The sequence below is a fragment of the Phacochoerus africanus genome, chromosome 2, assembly GCF_016906955.1.
Source record: "Phacochoerus africanus isolate WHEZ1 chromosome 2, ROS_Pafr_v1, whole genome shotgun sequence".
NCBI classification, from domain to species: domain Eukaryota; kingdom Metazoa; phylum Chordata; class Mammalia; order Artiodactyla; family Suidae; genus Phacochoerus; species Phacochoerus africanus.
In genome coordinates this window covers 42,651,401-42,672,237 of record NC_062545.1, presented here as the reverse complement: position 1 = coordinate 42,672,237, position 20,837 = coordinate 42,651,401, and the positions used below count along the sequence as shown (strand labels likewise).

General features: G+C 41.4%; 1 protein-coding gene across 1 annotated transcript in view; it reads right to left on the bottom strand.

Annotated features, from left to right (window-relative positions):
- Positions 1–20,224, bottom strand: part of MAN1A1 (mannosidase alpha class 1A member 1) — a 165,922-nt gene extending 145,698 nt beyond the window's left edge. The window contains exon 1 of the mRNA XM_047759569.1: positions 18,870–20,224. Coding sequence (XP_047615525.1) covers positions 18,870–19,487 — 618 coding nt within the window. The 5' untranslated portion in view covers positions 19,488–20,224. The remainder of the gene's footprint in view (positions 1–18,869) is intronic.
- Between the last annotated feature and the right edge of the window lie 613 nt (positions 20,225–20,837).

Genomic DNA, 20,837 nt, shown 5'->3' with positions numbered 1-20,837 from the left:
TCCTCTTACAAACAAATAATCTTTGTATCAGATTTTCCAAAAAGCACTTGGGACCATGTACTTAGTTCCACACACTGAGGAAAACCCCAAGTCCAGTCAAGCTATTCATCTGCCTTTGCCAAATATGTCAGAGTGGCTGAATCCTGCTAAAGAAAAATATTAAAGAAGCAGGCAGATGGGGCCATTACAAATCCCCAGCCACCAGCCCCAAATGGGTGCCCAGCAGGCTACATGTTTCTCTACTCCATCTTCCCATTGTCCCTTATCATCCAGCAGCTACTACCCTGTCTCTCTAGTCCCATTCATGGCAGCATTCATGAAAGAGTGGTTCCCGTACTTCCTTATGATAAGGCTCCACTACTGAAATAGGAAGTACAGCAACACCAGATCCAAACCGCATCCTCAATCCATAGCACAGCTCACGGCAACACTGGATCCTTAACCCACTGAACAAGGCCAGGGATCGAACTCGCATCCTCATGGATCCTAGTTACTGCTGAGCCATGACAGGAACTCCTTAGCAGCACTTGACACTGCTGAGACTCACCACTTAAAACAGAAAATATCCCAAAATGCTCCAGAGTGCTACACTCTAGCTTTCTTCAGATGCTTCTGATGGCTCCTTCTGTTGTCTCTTCCTGTTCAGGTCCTTTAAAGGTTGATGTTCCTTAGGCTTTTGGGCCTGGACTCTTCTAATAGGACTCTATCCCTGGGGGAGCTTATTTATTTCCATGGCTTGACAGTCTTAAAATTGGCAACTCTAGTTTAGTGTCCTTTGCAGGCCTTATTGTGTATTTCCAAATGCCTATGAGTGACCTTTTCCACGTGGACATCTTTCTCATTTAATGCAAAACACTCTCAATCAAATCCATCACGCCTCTTCACTTCTCTCCTTCACCTGGGTCCCCACTGATGCCCAACCCCTTGTGCAAGCCAGAAACCCAAGCACTGTCTTTGATTCCGTTTCCTCCCTCCCTCTCAATGTAAGTGCTCAAAGAGTTCTGTAAATATTTAAGAAATATCTCAAGGATCTGTTTACTGTCGCTATCCTCACTATCTTTGTGTATTAAGGCCATTATCACCTCTTATCTGGATCCTGTAGAGTCTTCTAGCACTTGCTTCTGACTCTCCAAAAAGGCAAAACTGATATCATTTCCCTAGCTTAAAACTTTCCATGGCTCTCAATGATCTCAGGATAAAAAGTATGAACATCTTGCAAGATCCATTCTCTGCTGTACTCCACTGGGGGCACATGCGGAAGTTCCTGGGCCAGGGATCTAACCTGCACCATGGAAGCAACCCAGGCCACAGCAGTGGTAACACAAGATCCTTAACCCACTGAGCCACCAGGGAACTCCCTGGCCCACTTCGTAGCATTCTCTTGTCAACTGCCCTTTCCTGGCTCAGTTCCCTGGCTGATGCTCAGAGCTATCACAGGTGCCATTCCCTGTGGCTCTCTCCATCCTACCCTTCAACTGGCTAGGTCCAAATCATGTTCAGCTTTCTCTAATCCTTTACTACTTTTAGAAAGTGCTCCTGAGCCCCCCCAAACCCAGGCTAACTGTCCCCATGACATGTTCCCACTGCACCCTGCACTCCTCCTACCAAAGCACTTATCACACTGTCTTGCTCTTTATCTCTGGATTCCAGACAAGGCAGTGGCTCTGTCTGTTTTGCTTACTGCTCTCTCTCCAGTGCTTTGCACAGGATGGTACTCCAAAGTATCTGGGGAAGCACATTGTTGAAAAGTTTCTTCACTTGATCTTAGCCAAAAGACCGAGAAGCAATTGAAAATTTTCTTAATTTAGTTTATTAAAGGAAATAATATTAAAGTTTTTTTTAAAAAAAACATGCGAATGTGTAGGATTACTGTACTGGCCCATTTGAAGATACTATAGAAAGAGACATATGGTCCGGGGTATCACTGCTTAGGACCAATTAAACAAGTCTTTGTTGTCAAACAAAAACCAAACTGTCAAGTGGGTAACAATGAATTACTTTGAATCAGAAATCTTTTTTTGGTAATATATCTCATTACGAATTCAAAATTCATATTTCATTTGTTAACATGGTCACAGCAGTGGTAACACAAGATCCTTAACCCACTGATCCTTAACCCACAAGATCCTTAACCCATTCCATTTTATGGAATGTCTCACTTGGAAATTGAATTATTGTAAGATTGCTTATTCTAGAATTTAGGAGTCATAGTTGCCCCAAGATGAAGGGGAGAAAGGGAAGTAAATTTAGACTTTCTTTCAGAGACTATCTTCTTTCTCTCCATCTTGATTTAAACAACTTTCCAGAACTCCCAATTACTTACGTCAGTGTTTCAAGTATTATTTTGGGTAATTATATACACAACAATCATGTATATATTATGTACATACATATCATTAAAGTGTATACACATATATTAATATATAATAAGCATATGCTTAACGTTGAACACAATATTACTCTTAAGAGAAGCTTTTCTGAACAAACTGATCATGGGTTGTACTTTCAGAATTATGCATTTAAAAAAAAAATGTCAGCATGTTTTTTGCCACACGCTGAGACAGAAGCAGTGTTAACACTTGTGCCCCTGCTTCCCTAATGCTCCTCAGGCAAAGGGGTAACTCTGTGATGGACATTTCAGTTCCTCAGTCAAGGTGAGTTAGATCATCAAGGGTCCCTAGGCATGGGGTTGTGAGGAGGGGCAGTCATCAAGGTGAGTGCAGTGTGAGTAGGATGTGTGCCTGGGCCAGGCAGACCCCATGTCAAATCCCAGGTGTGGCACCCAAGAGCTCTGTAACCCTGGGCAATTTGCTTGACCCTTGTTGGCCTCAACTCCCTGTGTGTAAAGTAGGAGAAACAGTACTGAATGCACAGGATTTTTCTGAGAATTAAATGAGTTTATGCATGCGAAGTGGTGAGCACTGTGCCTATCAAGAAGTAAACACTCAACAAATGTATGCTGTATTACTTTTTCACACTTTTCACCACTCTAGAATTAAAATCGCAGATACAGGAGATACAATCTATGAAAAGATGAGATGGTAAAAATCTAGTTATCGGTTGTTTTAGTTATATATAGATCAAGTTATACAGAAAAATCACTTAAGGAGACTATTCTCAGAACAAGTAAAATAACACATGTATTCTATTGGGAGAAAGAAGGGAGCATATTTTAGAGTATAACCAAGAAGCTTTATTTTTTATTAAATATTTAGTCTTGACTGTTACCTCAATTTTAAATCTAGAGAAAAAGGGAAAATTATCAGGCAAAGTTACTATTGTTGTTGTTATTCCTACATAAAATATACCTGCAAATTAATAGCTAAGGTTTAAGAATCAATTAAGGAATAAAAATCTTATGTTAAATATTAAGACCAAATTCTGCTTAATAAAGAAACAGCTAATGTGAGGTCTTAAGAATAGAAAACTAGAAAGCATTATACACAGACATGCTCTTTTATGATCATTAACGTGTTCTGTGCCCCTGGAGTTTGCAAATGCAGGACACTCCAGAGTGAAGCAGAGGTGCAGTAATCTCACCTAGAAGAAGAGGAAGAACCTGCCATTCCTGCCAGTTTAGCTTACCACCTTCAGATCAGCTCCTGAAAGTGCTGTCTGCAAAAATCCTCCAGTGTTTTGGAAAACCCTAGCAACACTACAGTGATGCCTGAGATTTCAAATCAATCAAAGGCATTCCTTCCTGAGATAGCTTTCAAGCAATTCCACTGAGAGCCAAAGGCCCACAAATATGCCAACCAATCATGTAACCGGACAGCTTTCTCTCTCAGAAATTCTAAAACCTAACAGCAAGTGCCTGTAGATCAGGGAAAAGGTGATCTGTCTGTGTGCCAGGGCTGATGTCCGGAATCCACCTCTCCAGGAAGCCAGAGTGCTGCTTGGTCCCAGCTGATAAGCCCGGTCGCCTCTTGATTTTTTTTTAAGGTGACTAGTAATTGGATATGCAATATATATAATCCCACTTGTGCTACTCAGCTGCTATCTACCTCTGTGTCATCAGTACCACCTCTTCCCGAGAGAAAACAGAACAGGATGGAAGCTGATTAACAGCATGGGTAAAAAAGCAGGACAGAAAAATACAGCTCCGTTAAGCCAAATTAAGACAGCTAAAATGAATACCTGATTGCTTGTGGTCTATTTGGCTCTAAAATCCTAAACAACATCAAAGTAGAGGATTTTTAGGTCAAAACTTTCACTTACCAAGAATATATACACCCAGAGTAGTTTCCCTATGTGGAATCTGTAACTGGTTAACTCAGTCCTGGTATTATAGTTTTTCAAACTTCTTCCTAGTCTCCCAAGAAGTCCCTTCTAAATTCTAGTGCCTCTACATTACAGAACCTAGAGTGTAATTCTCCAGATCGCAGGTGGGTGGAGAACTACAACCACATTAGCACAAACACTGAAACCCGGATTTATAGGCATATTCAAATGAGACTATATTAAAGAAGCATTGAGAAAGAGATGAACAGTATTTCTCTCCCCCATTCTCCTAAGGACACCTGTTTTTAAATGTGTGTATTTCAGTTTATCACACAATGCTCTATCTGGGAATAGGACTCTTTCCTATGTATAAAATACAATTGTCTATTTTCAATCAACTTCAGAAACATTTGACAAGGCATGGGTGATACAAATATCCTTTGATTTTAACTTTTCCTACTTCCTTACCACCAATAGCAAACATTTAAATTCTAAGACTGGAAAAAAGAGATAGGACTGGGTGTGGAGGCTGTGGCATTACCAAAAAAAAAAAAAAAGAAAGAAAGAAAAACTAAATAAAACATACTCATGGCCAATAAGAATACCTTTCCCTCTTAATAGTAATCAGTTTTTATTAAATAAATCCTGCTCTGAAATCTAATGTGAAAAAAACTTAAAATTTAAAATAATATCATGGATCAAAACCTTCCTACTGTTTTAGGTTGAATCATAAGAACTTAAGCATCATCTCATATGTTAAGACTAAATTAAGCCAAAATGTTCTTCAGAAGTCTTTAATATGATGTTACAATAAAAGAGTAAACTTTTAGAACGTAAGTTGGTGTTCTATTTCCAAATCTAATCCTCTACGCATAAACTACAAAGTTAATAAAGAGCAGATTAAAACAAACCAAGAACAAATTATTAATTCTGTTTTCCATGTCACTCTTCAATTCTTGTTTTAAATGCACTAGGAATCTCTGCTCCTGATGTAGTTAAGGCTGCAGCAGCTCTAATAACCAAAGGATCTTATCACAAAGGGTGTAGATACTTCCTAAATGAAAGCACCATATGCCCAATTATTGAGCTAAATTTATATCCGTAGCTAACTCTAAATGAAACATTTTTAGCTTTTTCTGCTCATAAAACATTTCTTCCTATGCCTTTAAGGTATTTTAGATTTCATTCTTCTCCTTTGCTTTTTTTTTCTTTTCCCCCTCACTCCAAACCTGAGTGTTTGTGTGACACCAGGCCAGGAAGCCAGGGTTAAATGACCACTGATGAACAGACACCCTCTCCCTGGTTTTCCCAAGGATGGGCAGTATTTCTGTGAGGTAACAACTGAAAAGAGGCAAAGAATGCTTACTTTCCTGCCCCAGAAGCAGGAACTTTGGCAACAACAACTAAGGAGGGAGGTAACAACAGAAACTACAAACTATTGGTTAACACAGCAAAGTTGCAGCCAAAACATCCTCTCCTTTCCTGGAAGTGACCTCTCAAAACCAGGTCTTACCTACAACACCTTTCCTTAACCTATTACTTCAATCAATCCCTAGTTGCTAATAAACAAGTACTATTTATTGAATTGTGCTGATTCACATACATTTTCTACTTTAATTCTTAGAACAACTCTGCCCAAGAAAATTGTCAGCCCAATTTCATAGGTAAAAGGAAGGCTCGGAAGGTTTCCATTCTGCCATCTTGTTTCACAGTCTGAGCAGGTTGTAAAGAATTTTGGTGATATATTTAAATTGTTTCTCATTTTGGTTATATCTAGGACAAACTGCCTTCTACTGTTAAATTCTATGCCATGAACCTCTGGAATAGAGAAAGGTGTCTCCATACTGAAAAGGCTTGAAATCTAGCTGAAAGATAACCATGCTCATGAAATTAGCAACAGGCCAAAGACAGAAACAATTAATGTCATGTGATTTTGGAGAAGGGAGAGATTAGTAAAGAATGAGAATTTGAGAGAGGGCTTCATGGAGAGCTAAGTTTTGAGCAAGTGAGAAGACACTCCATTTGAAAAAAAAATAAGGTATGTCTTGGAGACAGTAACTATGCACATTTAGGTAAAGCAGAGAGTCTCTCCTAATTTAAGGGATGTGGGATGTGACTCCAGCAAACTAAGGTGGGTTTGCAGAAGACTATGAATGCCAGCCTAGCGAGCTGGGACTTCATTCTAGAACAATGTTTTTTAAACTGCAGTCACTGACCAGTGGTATTGGCATCAACCACAGGAACATATTAAAAATGCAAATTCTGGGGCTCACCCAGACCTACTGAATTAGAAACTCGAGGGGCAGCAACCAGCTATCTGTGTGCTAATATGCTCTCCAGGTTCTTCTGAAGCTGGCTAAATTTTGAATCTGTGCTCCAAAGGAAATGAGGCCCACTAAAACCTGAGTTGGCCAACATGAGAGAAGTGATATTTTAGTAAGATTAATCTAATAATGATCTGCAGAATGGATTGGAAAAGGATTTATGTGCAAATTCATGAAATTCAGATCCTCTATCATGCAACTGTTTATATATGACAACACTTTTCAGGAGATACAATGCCAAATTGGGAAACAGAAGATTAAGGTTCTTTCTCAAAATACTACATTGTCTTACAGAAAGTATTTTTATTAAATTCTAATTTCTCTAATGAAAATACCACCTCAACTATGAATTTTCATTTCAAGGTGGTACTGTAAGCACTATTTATAAAAACACCATTCTCTCTCAAAAATTTTTGCTGGAATAGGGAAAAAAAAACACACCAACTTTAAATAGGGTGTATCATGTATAAAACTGAAATGTAAGAAAAATGACAGCCCTTATTAAACGCAGTCCACAACTCTAGATAATAATGAACAGAAACGAATGCGGACTGTGCCTAGTTTAAAAATCAGACATGAAAAACAAAATGTTGGGTGTAAATATAAAGCAGACTTAGCTCTGAAGCGAAACAAGTGTTTTTACATTCAAGTAAGTGTCGAGCTTCAAAGGAATCTCACGAGTATTCACATTTACCTCAGCAATGTTACATTTGCTTAAAAGATTTTTATGAACCACCTTCACAGCCAGTTTACAAGTCACCTAAGAAAATGAATACAGTTTTTCATTTTATAAATCATTCTGAAAACAACTTTAAAACTAGAAAAGGTGTTTCCTACATTGATGGATCTCTTTATTCACTAGATCTGGTTCTGAATGATTTTTGATTGCTATTAAAAAAAATCAAGGAGTTCCCTGGTGGCTTAGTGAGTTAAGGATCACAGCAGGACTCAGGTCACTGCTGTGGTATGGAATCATGTCTCCCCTCTAAGACAATGGTTTTTGGCCCATGAGGACAAGTTGAAGGGGTTCTAAGGGTGAAGAGGTTCCAAGGGTGAGTGGACACCACTTTTGGAATATGTGATTATTTAAAGGGGGGGCATATGTGATTATTTAAAGGGGGAAGGGTATCACATTTAACCTGAGTAAGTCCTCCTGGTATGCTTGTTTAAAAAGGTGTGTTCGATAGTTAAGACATGGAAACAACCTAAATGTCCATTGACAGATGAATGGATTAAGAAGATGTGATATGTATACACAATGGAATACTACCCAACCATAAAAAAGAACAAAATAATGCCATTTGTAGCAACGTGGATGGAACTAAAGACTCTCATACTAAGTGAAATAAGTCAGAAAGAGAGAGACAAATGTCATATGATATCACTTATATTTGGAATCTAATATACAGCACAAATAAACCTTTCCATAGAAAAGAAATTCATGGACTCGGAGAACAGACTTGAGGTTGCCAAGGGGTGGAGGAGGGAGTCGGGTGGAGTAGGAATCTGGGGTTCATAGATGCAAACTATTGCCTTTGGAATGGATAAGCAATGAGATCCTGCTATATAGTACTGGGAACTCTATCTAATCACTTGCGATGGAGCATGATGGAGGATAAGGTGAGAAAAAGAATGTATATATGTATGTGTGACTGGGTCACTTTGCTGTGCAGTATAAAATTGACAGAACACTGTAAGTCAGCTATAATGGAAAAAATAAAAATCATTTAAAAATAAAAAAATAAAAAGGTGTATTCACTCAACAAGTCTTTATATTGGGTCCTCCTGTGGGCAAGGCCTGGGACTAGCTGCTCCAGTGAGTGAATAACCGGGAAGCTCTTTCTCCTGCTCTCACCATGACAGTCCTGTAACAGATTCCCGACTATGAAGAACCAACATCACAGAGATTCTATATTCTTGGAGTAAGCAAAAATGCAAGTACTTCTAACCTCTGCTGTGGCTTTATCTTATTACTGATCGAACACTTAATAAATCATAATTTTTATTCACTCTAACTGGGAAAGCAGCCTTCAACTGTAGAGAATAATTCATCTTCATTTTTTTATGTTCCTCCAATTACTCACTCCCAGCTTACCTGCCTTTTTTTTACCCTAAGTTCTTTCTGCATTCTAAGTTAAGCAAACCCTAAGAGGATTAAATAATGAAGACTAACCAAAATGCTTAACATTAATGAATGTATACAATGTATTAAATACAGGCCAATCATAAAATCTGCTTGTTACTCTATAAAGTCCCTTTTACACATCTTAAGACTGCCTTATCAAATTGCTGACTCAGGCCAATAACTCCTGAAATCACAACATGGCCTGCTGAGGCATTTCCAGTCATGAGATGAAAACTTGTAGTTGAGTAGACACATTACAACAATCAACACTGCTAGTTGACTACAAAAATAACATGTCTCAGAGAATAACATCCTAAATATTCTAAAATTACTATCATCTCAAACCACAATTTATAAAAATAATATAGAACATTCGTGTCAATCATTATTCACCATGTTAACGCAGTCTCAAAGCCAAATTTAAACAGTTCTGGTGTTTGGCAGATTTTTATGAACTAACCAAGGTCAGAATATAAATACACTTTGAAATGTGCAGCTCTTAACTATCTTAAAAAAGCATGACTAAAACCATGTTCATTTGAAGGAATTAGCCAAAAAAAAAAAAAAAAGAGAGAGAGACAAAAACAAAAAAAAACCCCAAAGCCTAAACTTCATAAATGAATGCTTTTCTTTTCTTCTAAAATAAAATACCTTAGACAAAATGCATACTTATAAGTCCCTATTTAAAATACCAAAGGCCTCTAAGATAAAAAGGATTAGTTTGCCCCTTCAAACATAAAAGTGTATATTGCTATGAAATCTTACCAACAATTTCCTTTCGGTTAATTTTTCTTCTTTAACAAGACTTGCCCTTTTCTAGCATCACTAAAACCATTTCTGAAATTGTAGCTGGATTATTTTTGAGCTTCAACTATGATCTTAAAATATTAGGAAGTCATCCTGATGAATCCTAAAAGAGAAGATCCCTCCCTCTTTCTCCAGACTCCTTGAGAGGCCAACGCCTTCCTCAAATATCTGATGCAAAAGATAGCAACGGAAGATGAGCAATGGAAGCTGGCTGGCTGGGTCTTAGCTGAGGTGTTTGGTAGGCACTCCCAATAACAAGGAGCACTTTTTATCCTAGGAGTCAAACTCAAGGAAGTTCATTTTGTTGTTTTTTTAATAAAGTCCTGTCTATTGCTTTTCAGGACTTTGCCTCTTTCAGAAGCTCATGTCCCTCCAGCCAGCTTCTTAGCTCCATCTGGTCTGACACTGCACTTATTAGGTCTCCAAGCTTTGCCTTTGTCCCAATTCTGCTCCTTTAAAAATTTCCTCATTCTATACAATTCACGATGAGGAAATCCAACTAGTCAACCAACACAGGAGAAAATGCTGCTCAAAGGTAAATTAAATATAGATATTGTTTCATCATCCATGAAACTTACAGAGTCAAGACTAGGTTCATTATATTATAGGTAGAAGAATACATTGTTTCTAGAAAGTCATCCTTCAAAATGTACTAGATCCTCTGACCCATTCATTTCCCCTATGAGGAAATTTAAGGGGAAATCCTATTTATGGGGGTTGGGAGCAATGAAAAATGAGCTGGACTCTTAATGGGCAAAGGTGGCTATCTCAGCACTTTTAAATGAAAACCAAAAAAAAAAAAAAAAAGCTGGAAATAATCTAAATGTTCAGGTTCAAGAGGATGATTAAATAAATGACAATGTTTCTATTTCATATATTATGCTATCATAAAATGATACCTTAAAAGAAAATGAACAAATATATATATAGTGTGGTTATAGCTGTGGGAAAAAAATAACTATGTGTTGGGGTAGGAAGTCATGTTGACACTGCTTATGACTGAGTGACAGAACTGCGAAGGATTTTTTTTTTTCTTTTTTCTACTCCTGTGTACTTTGAAAATATTCTTTTCTAAGCAAGCATTACTTTTTAATGAAATAACACTAGAAATACCTGCTTGTTTTACAAACATGTTCTTATCTTCACTAAGACAAATCTCAAAGTATAATTTCTACTGGGTAACCTTAGTGATATTGTTTTAACAGCAGCCTTTAAGAAGCAATGTCAACAACAAGAACAACAACAACAAAAAAATGGAGGCACTGATAGTGAAATTTCAGGCTGCTGGATGAGACTTTGAGACTAGGTACACCCCCCGGGCTGCCTTAATCATGCCACAGGTCTTTCCTTTGGCCTTGTGTCCTGACAGACAGACATATAGTGAAGAAACACAACCTTTCAATAGTTGCAGCACATACTCTTGCAAAAGAGGAACAAGAGTCAGACAGTCATGTCCCAAACATCAGCTTGGGGAAGCTGCATGTGGCCATGGGGGCCAGGAGCCCTGGCCACCTATCTCTGGACCTTCTTGTCCCTTAAAAGAATCAAGTGCTCTTCATAGGACTTTGAGAAGAACTTTCTATGAAGAAGGATTTGGCAGATAGAATGCGTCCGGCGATGGCTTGTGGTCTTTGGATGGCCTGAATTCATGTTTCAACCACAGCCATTCACAGGCCCGTGCACATCTCTATCACCATAGCTTTTCTCATCAACTCCTGGGCAAGCCAAACAAGTGTTCCTACCAGCACTGCAGCAAAAGCTGTTTTCATGTGTAGTGTGCTGTATTACTAAACCACCCCTGCAGAACTCAGCATCCTTCATCAGGTTTTCATCCCCTCTCTCCCAGGCCTCCTCTCATACTAAGCACCCTAAGGACTGAAGACAGGACACTCTAATGGGGGACCCACATATAAACACATGAAAAAGTGCAAATCAAAGTTAATATGGCCTGAGTGCCACCGTGTGAACGGAGTGACCAGAAAGTAGGGGAGCAAATGAGGGGCCAGGCCTTTGATAAGCTTAAGAGCAAGGGAGACAAAGGGACTGACAGAAAAAAGGAAGGGAGGGAGGCATTTTAGTCATAAAAGTCAAGTAAATCCAAAGGCTACATGGGCTTTTTAATTTCATTATCTCTGTTCTGGATTATCTGCAGGTCTGCTGGGCTCAAATATACCTAAAGCAACTGCCAGAGTATTCATGACAGAAATGAAGGCTGCTGACTTTTAAATGCTCTTAGGCCTTAATCTCATTTGCTTTTCTTTCAAGTACCTAATGATCACAGAAGTCTTTATCAGGACTCCGTGGGGGTGGGTCTGTGCTGCCTAGATCTTCAGAGCAACAGAATTAGCTGGGATTGCTTTCTCAGGCTATATCCTACCCAAGCAAAGACAGTCCATCTCCCTCTAGGATGGTCTCAGTGGGGCTTCTTGCTGGCCTGCTATTCAGGGCTGAGGAGGAGGGAGCACCAGGCCAGCCGGCCTCCAAAGCCTTTGTTCTTATTAGACTCAAGATAACATGGGCAGAGCGGGCTTGAGGGCTAAGAGGTTTCCAGCTCCAGTTAGTGCACTGGGGGGAATCGCAGGAGGTCACAGCTCACAGGGTCCCATTCCTCCTCTGTAAAATGAGTAATGGCCTTCGGAACCCCTGAGGTCCTTAGAAGCCTGATACTCCAATAAATCTACATTCAAAGCTCTCAAGAAAGGCCAAAATCTGTGTTACAGAGCACAACTAATTAATGTGAATTTTGACTACTAGGTGACAGACCGAGCTTTGATTATAGAATTGATCATAATGATATAAATGTTTGCTATGTCTAAAATAATTTTCTTCTCACTTCTTAAATACTTTCCTCCAAAGACAAAACAGGGTAAAATGCATTTTACTTCATCCCTCTTTTTCTCTTATTTTAGAGAACAATTTCCATGCATAAGGAGGCAACTCAAGAACCGGGATCATCCTGAGAAGACAGTACGTGAGGAACGAGCACATTTGACTGCGAGAAAGAGACAAATTAATTCTTTAACACCTATTCTGAAGTACAAAAGCTGGAAAGTATATAATTTTAAGGATACCAAAGGTTTTTTGGAGTTCGGCAGAAATGTGAGAAAGTCAGAGTTGATAGCAGCACAATAAAATCATAGCTGTCTGAAAAGATGATCTTAATGAACTGGAAATGTATCCCTTTAAGCAAACTTTCTTTGAACTGTTTTTGAGAACTTTCTGAAACATTGTTACCCACTTCCCTGATGTATTAAACCGTATATGAAACAGCATAATCTTGGCTTGATGGCTCTAGGCAGTGACTAATAACAGTAATAAGAGCAAGCTACATTTATTATACACTCACTGCATACCTGAAACCGTTCTAAGTGCTTTTTGTGGATGATCACCTTTAACTTTTCTCATCCAGCAAAGGAGGTACTTTTATTACCTCCATAAATAAATGAGAAAACTGAAGCTCTGATAGTTGAAGCAACTTGCTTAAGGTCACAAAGCTAGTAAATGGAAGAGGCCAGGTCCAGACTCAGGTCATCGGACTCCCAAACCAGTTCTTATCACCACACCACATTGCTACCAATGAATGAAGCAGGGCAGGTGAGGGGATCCAGAGATCACCAGGACCTACTTCTTGGGTAAAGAGAACTCTGTGCTCCTATAATGAAGAACCCATAGATTGGTGTGATTTTTAAACATATGTCTACTTTTCTTTTTAAAAGGTAAGTATAGCTGCTATACAATTTGCTTATTATGTAAGTTATGAGTATACAATATAGTGATGCACAATTTTTAAAGGTTATATTCCATTTATAGTTGTTATAAAATATTGGTTATATTCCTCATGTTGTACAATGTCTCCTTACAGCTTATACTTAATAGTTTGTACCTCTTATTCCCCTACTCCTATACTGCCCCTCCCTCTTCCCTCTCCCCAGTGGAAACCATTAGCTAGGCTGTTCTCTATATCTGTGAATCTGCTTTTTTTTTTTCTTGTCATATTCACTAGTTTGCCATGTTTTTTTTTTTTTAAGATTTCACATATAAGCGATATCATTAAGCATATGTGTCAAAAAAAAAAAAGTATAGTCCTTCAGGTTAGCTTTCAATTCTTCTGTTATGCATTGTGCAATGTCAAAAGAGCACATCTATTTTTACTTTAAAAGAGTTCCCCCACAGTAGTATACCCCTTTTCTCTTTTTTTCCTCCCTGTTTCTTCCCCGCCTCTCTTTATAAAGAATGTCCAAGTGAATGCTTACAAATGTCTCTGCTTTCTGCTGATATCTTAATAAGGAGAAAAAGATGTCTTATCAGATTTTCCCTGTGTGGCTTTAAAAAGAAGAGGCCTTCTAAATCATGCCCCAGTAAGATTAAAAAAAAAAAATTACTGTAGTTAATGTAACTAATATGAGATGAAAATTAGAATATGGCAGAATTGGCTGTGCTTTGTATTCATTGGGCATTAGGGTATGCAAGTAATGAAACAGGTAGTCACTTTATACATCTCTTTGGCATTTTACTTAGGAGGCAAAGCCATGTCAGGATAGTGGGCAACATTCACTGAGGGCTGGCTATTCTCAACTCTACCCCTAACTAGCAAAATGATTTTCAGAACAATCTTTGTGTCTCAGTTGCCTCTGCTGTAGCTATCTCTAAAGTCTCATTCAGATGCAATATTTTAGGGCTGAGAGCATATGTGTATGTTTAAAAGTCAGAGAGAGAGAATTTTTATGGCATATTTTTGGTAACAGAAAAAATAATTTGCAGACTTCGTGTAAAGGCCCTTTAAACAAGATTTAGGAGTGAATGGTGGGGGATTAGAGGTAGTTCAATTATTTAACACTAAACAAGGCACTAGACTAACAACACTAAGGGAAAAGTCAAGACTTAGTTTCCCCAAAGAAAGTCTCCTCCTTACAAACATTGGTTTCGCCTCGACCATTTCTGTATAATTGGGGGAATGGCTTGTCATAGTATTATTCCTGGAGCCCACAGGGACACTGTCCCTATTCTGACCAGCCCAAACTCTCTTTTGACAAACACATACATTTTTATGCTTTTGTACGTTATAAAGAACTCAAAAGGCCCAGGTTCTCTACTGGTGATGGGGAATGATGATCAGTGCGGTGCTGATCAACCGTGTATACTTAGCTCTCATCACTCACACTGATCTGTAGGTATTCCTTCCCTCCGACCTTGAGACACATGATTTAAACTCTAATAAAGAATGTGTACAACTATAGCTTATTAAATAATTTCATACAAATATGTTAAGTAAGCCGCTGAATTCCTACAAATTCAGATCTCATCTAAAGACACTTTTCACACATGTGAAATAGGAGGATAAATTTCTCAAGGTGTTTTAAGTTATTAGCTCACCCCAAAATACAGATGCATTTACCTGAAAATGCATTTTTTTTATCTCTATTCCATAGCCTTAACTAGTTTCTAGGTCCTGTATACAGCTCCTTTCTGTGAATGTTAAATTACTTGATCAGAGGAAGACAGAATACTCCTCCCAAATTACCAACAGCTTACAGAAAATCAAGCTGAGCATAATTATCTATTAACAACCTTGCTTTCCCATATTAACATTCGACAGTCAGCATCTACCCTAGTACTTACGCTGCTGAAATCATAATTCATTCATTTACTTGTTAAAGAGGGAAACTACCGCAAACCCTCCATGACCTACCTGCTCTGGGGAAGGTCTTAAGAGTGTGTGTCTGTGTCAGGGGGAGTCTCACATTTACTCATGGTCAATGGCCGGTGTGTTTCAGAGCAGGGTGAGCAGAACAGGCAAGGTAATCTCAGGGCATCTAAGCGCCTTCAGAGTTAGGTTTTCAAATTGTGGCCTTTAGATTTGGCAACTATTATTTTTCACACCAGGCAACTTGAGAGTTAAGTTTCAAAATAAAAATGTTCCATTTTAATCTGTCAAGGTAAATTGTCTCTATGTCTGATCTTTAATAAAAGGGTTGTCAGCAGTTAACATATTGTAGACCTAAGAACAACCTAAGGCTAGGCAAAGGCATAAAAACATATTTGTACCTTTAGCCATCAATATGAAGATTTTCTTTAAATTTATGAATACCTACATAGGCCTGGAATTGAAAACTGAAGCCTGTTTTGAGAAACCTACAGAAGACAACTGCGACCCTATAGCTAATTGGTCCTAAAACCTGACTTTAGAGGCACAAAGCTGGCTGTCAGCCTTTCCACTCCACCCCATTTAGATTTGCTGGGGGTTCCAGGCTGAAAAGGCGGGAACCCACTGATAATATACAGTCCCTATTACTCAGCAACTCTCACTATAGTTCCAGAAGAATGAAAAGAAAAAAAAAAAAAAAAAGTTCATGCTCTAAATTAAGATTAGGGCTCTACTCCTAAAGGACTGTGCAGGCTCTTTGTGTAGACGTCCCCTAAAAAGCCTCCTGATTTTTAAAAAAAGAATTGGGGTAGAAGGGAAAAGGGACTATTTTTCTAAAAATTCCATGGTGCTCTTTATGTTCTGTGCTTCATTTGTCTATCACTGCTTTTTAAAGCAAAGGACAACTTGAGCACAATTTTAGAAAGATCAATCTCATAAAAATAGATACTGTGTATATTACAAATTTCAGAGTTAATTTATTTACAAAGTTTTCATGGGGGAGGCTGTCTTCATTTCAAGTTTTACATCAAATATTAACTATCCATCAAATCAGGACTGGAAAGCATGTAGGATCTTTTCATGAAGAGTACTAGGCGATAAATATCCTATGTGAAATCACAGATTGTTTCCCCTTGGCACAAATTTGTTAAAAATTTACCACCATACCAGTAACACAACTGTTGGCAATATAAAAATAGTATTGGCTTTCTTTAAACCAAATTTACAAAATGAAAGTTTGGCTCAGACATTATACTCGAAGCTCCCAACATGTTAGACTTACTTATACCTTCTCAATTTTACCTATAAAACTGTTAGTACAATCAGGTGTGACAGAGAATCTAAGCATATAAAAAGAACTAGAAAACACAGGCACAAGAAAGATCAAGATCAAGGCAAAGATCTACTGGTCCCTGACAAGGCATACATGGTGGTACCTGAAACTGAATCTAAATCTAAATATGTGAAGTCCAGTGGCTTATTTACAATGGGCAACCACTCTTTCCTCTTTAAAACCGAACATTTCCAGCAGTTTTAGAACTGCCTGAATTACTTTTTTTTTTTTTTTGGTTTACAAAGGAACACATCTGTCTGAACTAATCTGATGAAAAACCATAATCCATTTCTTCCCGTTAGCCTCTGACTAAATACTGAAGCTAATTAGGCAGGCTTTTTTCCCCCCTTGGGTTCTCACGGCAACATGAAAATTTAAAGAACCCATTTAGTTCCACCATCTTATGCAAGACTGAACAGTTTCAAAACATCTAGGTGTGAAGATGTTAGCCCACATGGACACAGAAAGCTACATGAATTTCCTTTACATGGTTAATTGAGGCCTTTGATTGAGAGACACAGATAACATGGCTCTAACAGGAACAGATATGCATATGGTGATATGCTGTCCTGAACTGACTGCTACTGTCCCAGTGCTTCTGCTCTAAATGCACTTTTAATCACTAATGGTCAGTACCAGTAGCTTTTTAACATCCATGCACCTTTAGCAATTAAAATAATTTTCTTGGACAACTATGATCTGCACTAACTGGCAGTTTATAGGAATTAAGAGGCATGAAATGTGAAGTCTACTGCTTCAAACCTAAGAGAAACATAGCAGGTAGGGATTTGGGGCTAATTTATGGATTTTGGTTGGATATTTTCAATGAGAGTGAGAGATGAAGAGGAGGAGATAGTTGGTGAAAGCAGACCTTTTCTCCACCTTCTTGATTTTGTAGCCCTGGCAGGGTTACAAGGAGAAGGAAAACTGCTAGCCAAAGTTGTCAAGGGGAGTAAAACCCATTCCCCCAAGCATAGGAGGGTTCTGTGCCTGAGGAAGGGTCTCAAGCAGAAAGGCTGATTGGTCTGTGGAAGGAAGCTATCTGCACAGCAGGGATGGATAAAGGCATCCTGCCTAGAAGGAACCGAAAGGGACCCAGATCCACTTTAACTTGCTGTTACTGCTTATCCAAATTCATCTGATCTTTATATTAAAATCACAAACCCTAGGACAACCAAGCTGCCCCCATTCTGCAGCCACTTAAATAACCTCTTTACAAACTCAAAATTTTTTACTCTCTGAAAATGAGGGGACTCCAGAAGCTTCATTTCCTGATTACCTGCCCAATTTCAAAACACAAAATTTATTTTCCTAGGAATTCTGTGAGCCTTTAAAAAAATGACAAAAATATTACTTCCACTCATAGTGTGTTTTAGAAATTGGAAGGAAGAGATTTGGGATGCAATACTTTTAATATGGTTCCTACAGCTTTTGGGATTGTCGAAAAATCCAGGCTGGCACAATTTCCCAGGGAGATTAACTGTCAAAGGAGTTATGTCCACAGAGAACCTGGTGAGAAGAGGAAGTCCAGGCTTCAAGTCCTGACTCAGTCACTAACTGATTCTGGGGCCTTCAATTTTTACCTTTCAAATGACAGTCTAAAATGATTTTTAAGGTCCTCTTCAGCTTTAAGCTAGCCATGAATTATCCATATGTTACAAGTTCCAACCAAAAATTACAGATAGGAAATCATTAAAGACTTATCAAAGTCTATGTTTGTCCTAGATTAAGTTTGTCATCATTGTGCTGCTCTGGAGGAAAACCTGTTGCATCACATGAAAGTCTTTCTCTGACTACACCAGAAATGCAAGAGAGGATAGGCTGCCTTTTCACATTTTTCATTTTTTGACAGGTAAACAACAGTGTAGCCCCTATAATAGAAGTTCTCAAGTTTCACCTTTGGAGTCTGTCAGTACACACAGGAGCCACCTGGCAGAATGGGGCCACGTGACTGAAACAGGGTGTGCTGGCTTGCTGTTAGAATCTTTCTATCATGGGTGATTGATGCTTCGCGTTTACATTCAAGCTTCATTTCAAAGCCACGACCAAGCTTTATTAGGGGGGCTGTTTGGGACCTTCACTGCCACTGTTCTCAGCGACGATTAACCGTGTATTGGACCGTAAAAGAGGTTTGCACAGCACCTACCCATGTATTTAAGACCTACCTTGTGTGGCTTATGCTCAGCGAGCATGCAAGTTAAAAACAACGGGATTCAACCTCGGATCATAATTGGCCACATCTACTATGACACTGAAAGGAAAACGAAAGAGCCTTTGACACTGCACCAGGTTAAGTGGAAAACCTCGCTGTCTCCCCACATTGTAATGTTACAGTCTTATGAGTTTCAAAGGTTTGTCGTTTCTCCCAGAAAAACATCGCAGGTTCGGAGGAATTTCCAGCCTGGGTGCACTCACCTCTTTGATCTTTGCCCTTTTCTCGCGGACAGCGGCGTCGGCCGGCTCCCGGTCAATCGCCCCGATGAGGGGTACTAAGTACACTGGGGGCAGCCTGAACCCCATCCTGTTACTCATCTGGTCCTGGGCCACCTTCTCCTTCTCCATCAGGATATCTCTTTGGATCTCCTCGGGCAGCTTCTGCAGAGTCTCCTTGGCTTCCCTCAAAGCTCGCTCGTGGTTTTCGCGGATCCTGGCCAAGTTGTCCTCTAGGGCGGCCGCGGGGTCCCCGGGAGCGCCCTCTTCACCGGGCCGGGCTCGCCCATCTGCCGCGTCCTCGGCGCGCGCCCCGGGCCCCGGCTTGTGGTCGGCGGCTGGCTGCAGGGCGGGGCTGGAGTGGAACAGGACCCCGCTGAGCAGCTTGGAAGAGTCGGGCAGGAAGAAGATCGCTCCGAAGCAGAGCGTGATGAAGGCGCTGAACACCAACAGCAGCACGAACTTCTCCGTCAGGCGGAAGGCAGAGGGGCCCGACCCCTTTCTGCCGCCGCCGCCGCCGCCGCTGAGCCCCCCACCCAGGCCGCCGCCCAGGCCGCCGCCCGCTGGGCTGCTGAAGAGTGGCAACAGGCCCCCCACCGGCATCGCTCCCGCTGCCACGGCCGCAGGGTTGCCCGCTGTCCAGTGGCCTTGCTCCGCGCCGCTCAGCAGCCAAACTTCGCCGCCGCCCGGCGTCAGCGGCTGCGGGGCTGGGTCCTGTGCATCCAGGCCGCCCAAACCCCCTGCCTGGCCTGCAGGTATCCCTTGGGGAACAACTCCCCTTCGAGTCTTCTCCCCCAAGCGGCTCCTTTGGCAAACAAACACGCGCGACAGACCTCTGGCTGTAGCCCCTGCGGGGAGAGAAACAGTAAAACGTAGTAATTACGATGATGGTGATAAAGTTTCCACCGGTCTCCGCCCTCAGACGGCCGTGCGAGCCACCAGGACAGTTCCCCCTTCACGGAGTTCGGAGTCTGGCTCCCGGCACCGCCCTCGGAAACCACTCTTTGGACTTGGGGTGAAGTTTTCGGGTCTCGGGGGCTGGGTGTCCCGCGCACACCTGGAGCAGGGCCGCGCGCGGGCACCTCCTGGAGAGGGCAGAGCGCCTCCGCACAGGAGAGGCGCAGCGCGGGTGGTGGGCTCGTCAACTTCGCCGGCTCCCCATCCCGAAGCTAGGACTAGCTGTCTCCGCTTCTCAGGCTGAGCGTGCAGTCCGACTGCCCCGCAGCCCTGGATGCTGCTCAGCTGGGCGAGCGCGCCGACCCGCGGGCGAGTGGGAGAGAGCAGGGCAGCACTATGCCCTCCACCGCGGCCCCGCGAGCACTACCACCACTGCCGGTCTCTGGGCGGTCGGAAACGAGGGCGGTGACGCGTCCGGAGAGTGATGGCGCGGCAGGGCCAATCGCACGCGGCTCAGGGTCCCGCGGGGGCGGGGCCGAGGCGGGGAGGGGGCAGTGCAGGGAGGGGAGTTACGGGAAGCGCAGCCTCGAAGGGGCCCGGCCGGGGGTGGGGAGGTCGCGGGGCCCGGAGGCGCGAGGCAGCGGGCGGGGCCCAAGGTCGGCGAGTTTATCCCGCGGGGGTTTCGGGCCAAAGGCCCCAGGGGGTGGTTGCTCTAGGGTTGTGGGTTAGGTGCCTGGGCTGATGCGGGATCCCCCTGCGGCCCCCTCGGACCTGCGCCTGGTGGTGCGGGACCTGCCCGGCGGGAGGCCGAATAAGGACGGGGTCTTGCAGAAAACTGCCAGATTTGAACGGTGTGAAGCGCGTCTTTCCTCCAGTTACCCTGTTTTTGCCAAGGGAGGGATTCCCCCATTGCTCCGTTGCAGTTAACCCAAAAGTCCCTCGATGAGCAGCTGTGAATTGGAGAGCTTCTGAGCTCAGCTTTGGAGCTCTCTGGTGGAACATCCTCTAAATCCCAAGAGACCTGCTGGTTTTGTGGCTGCTTAGGAGTCTTCCTAT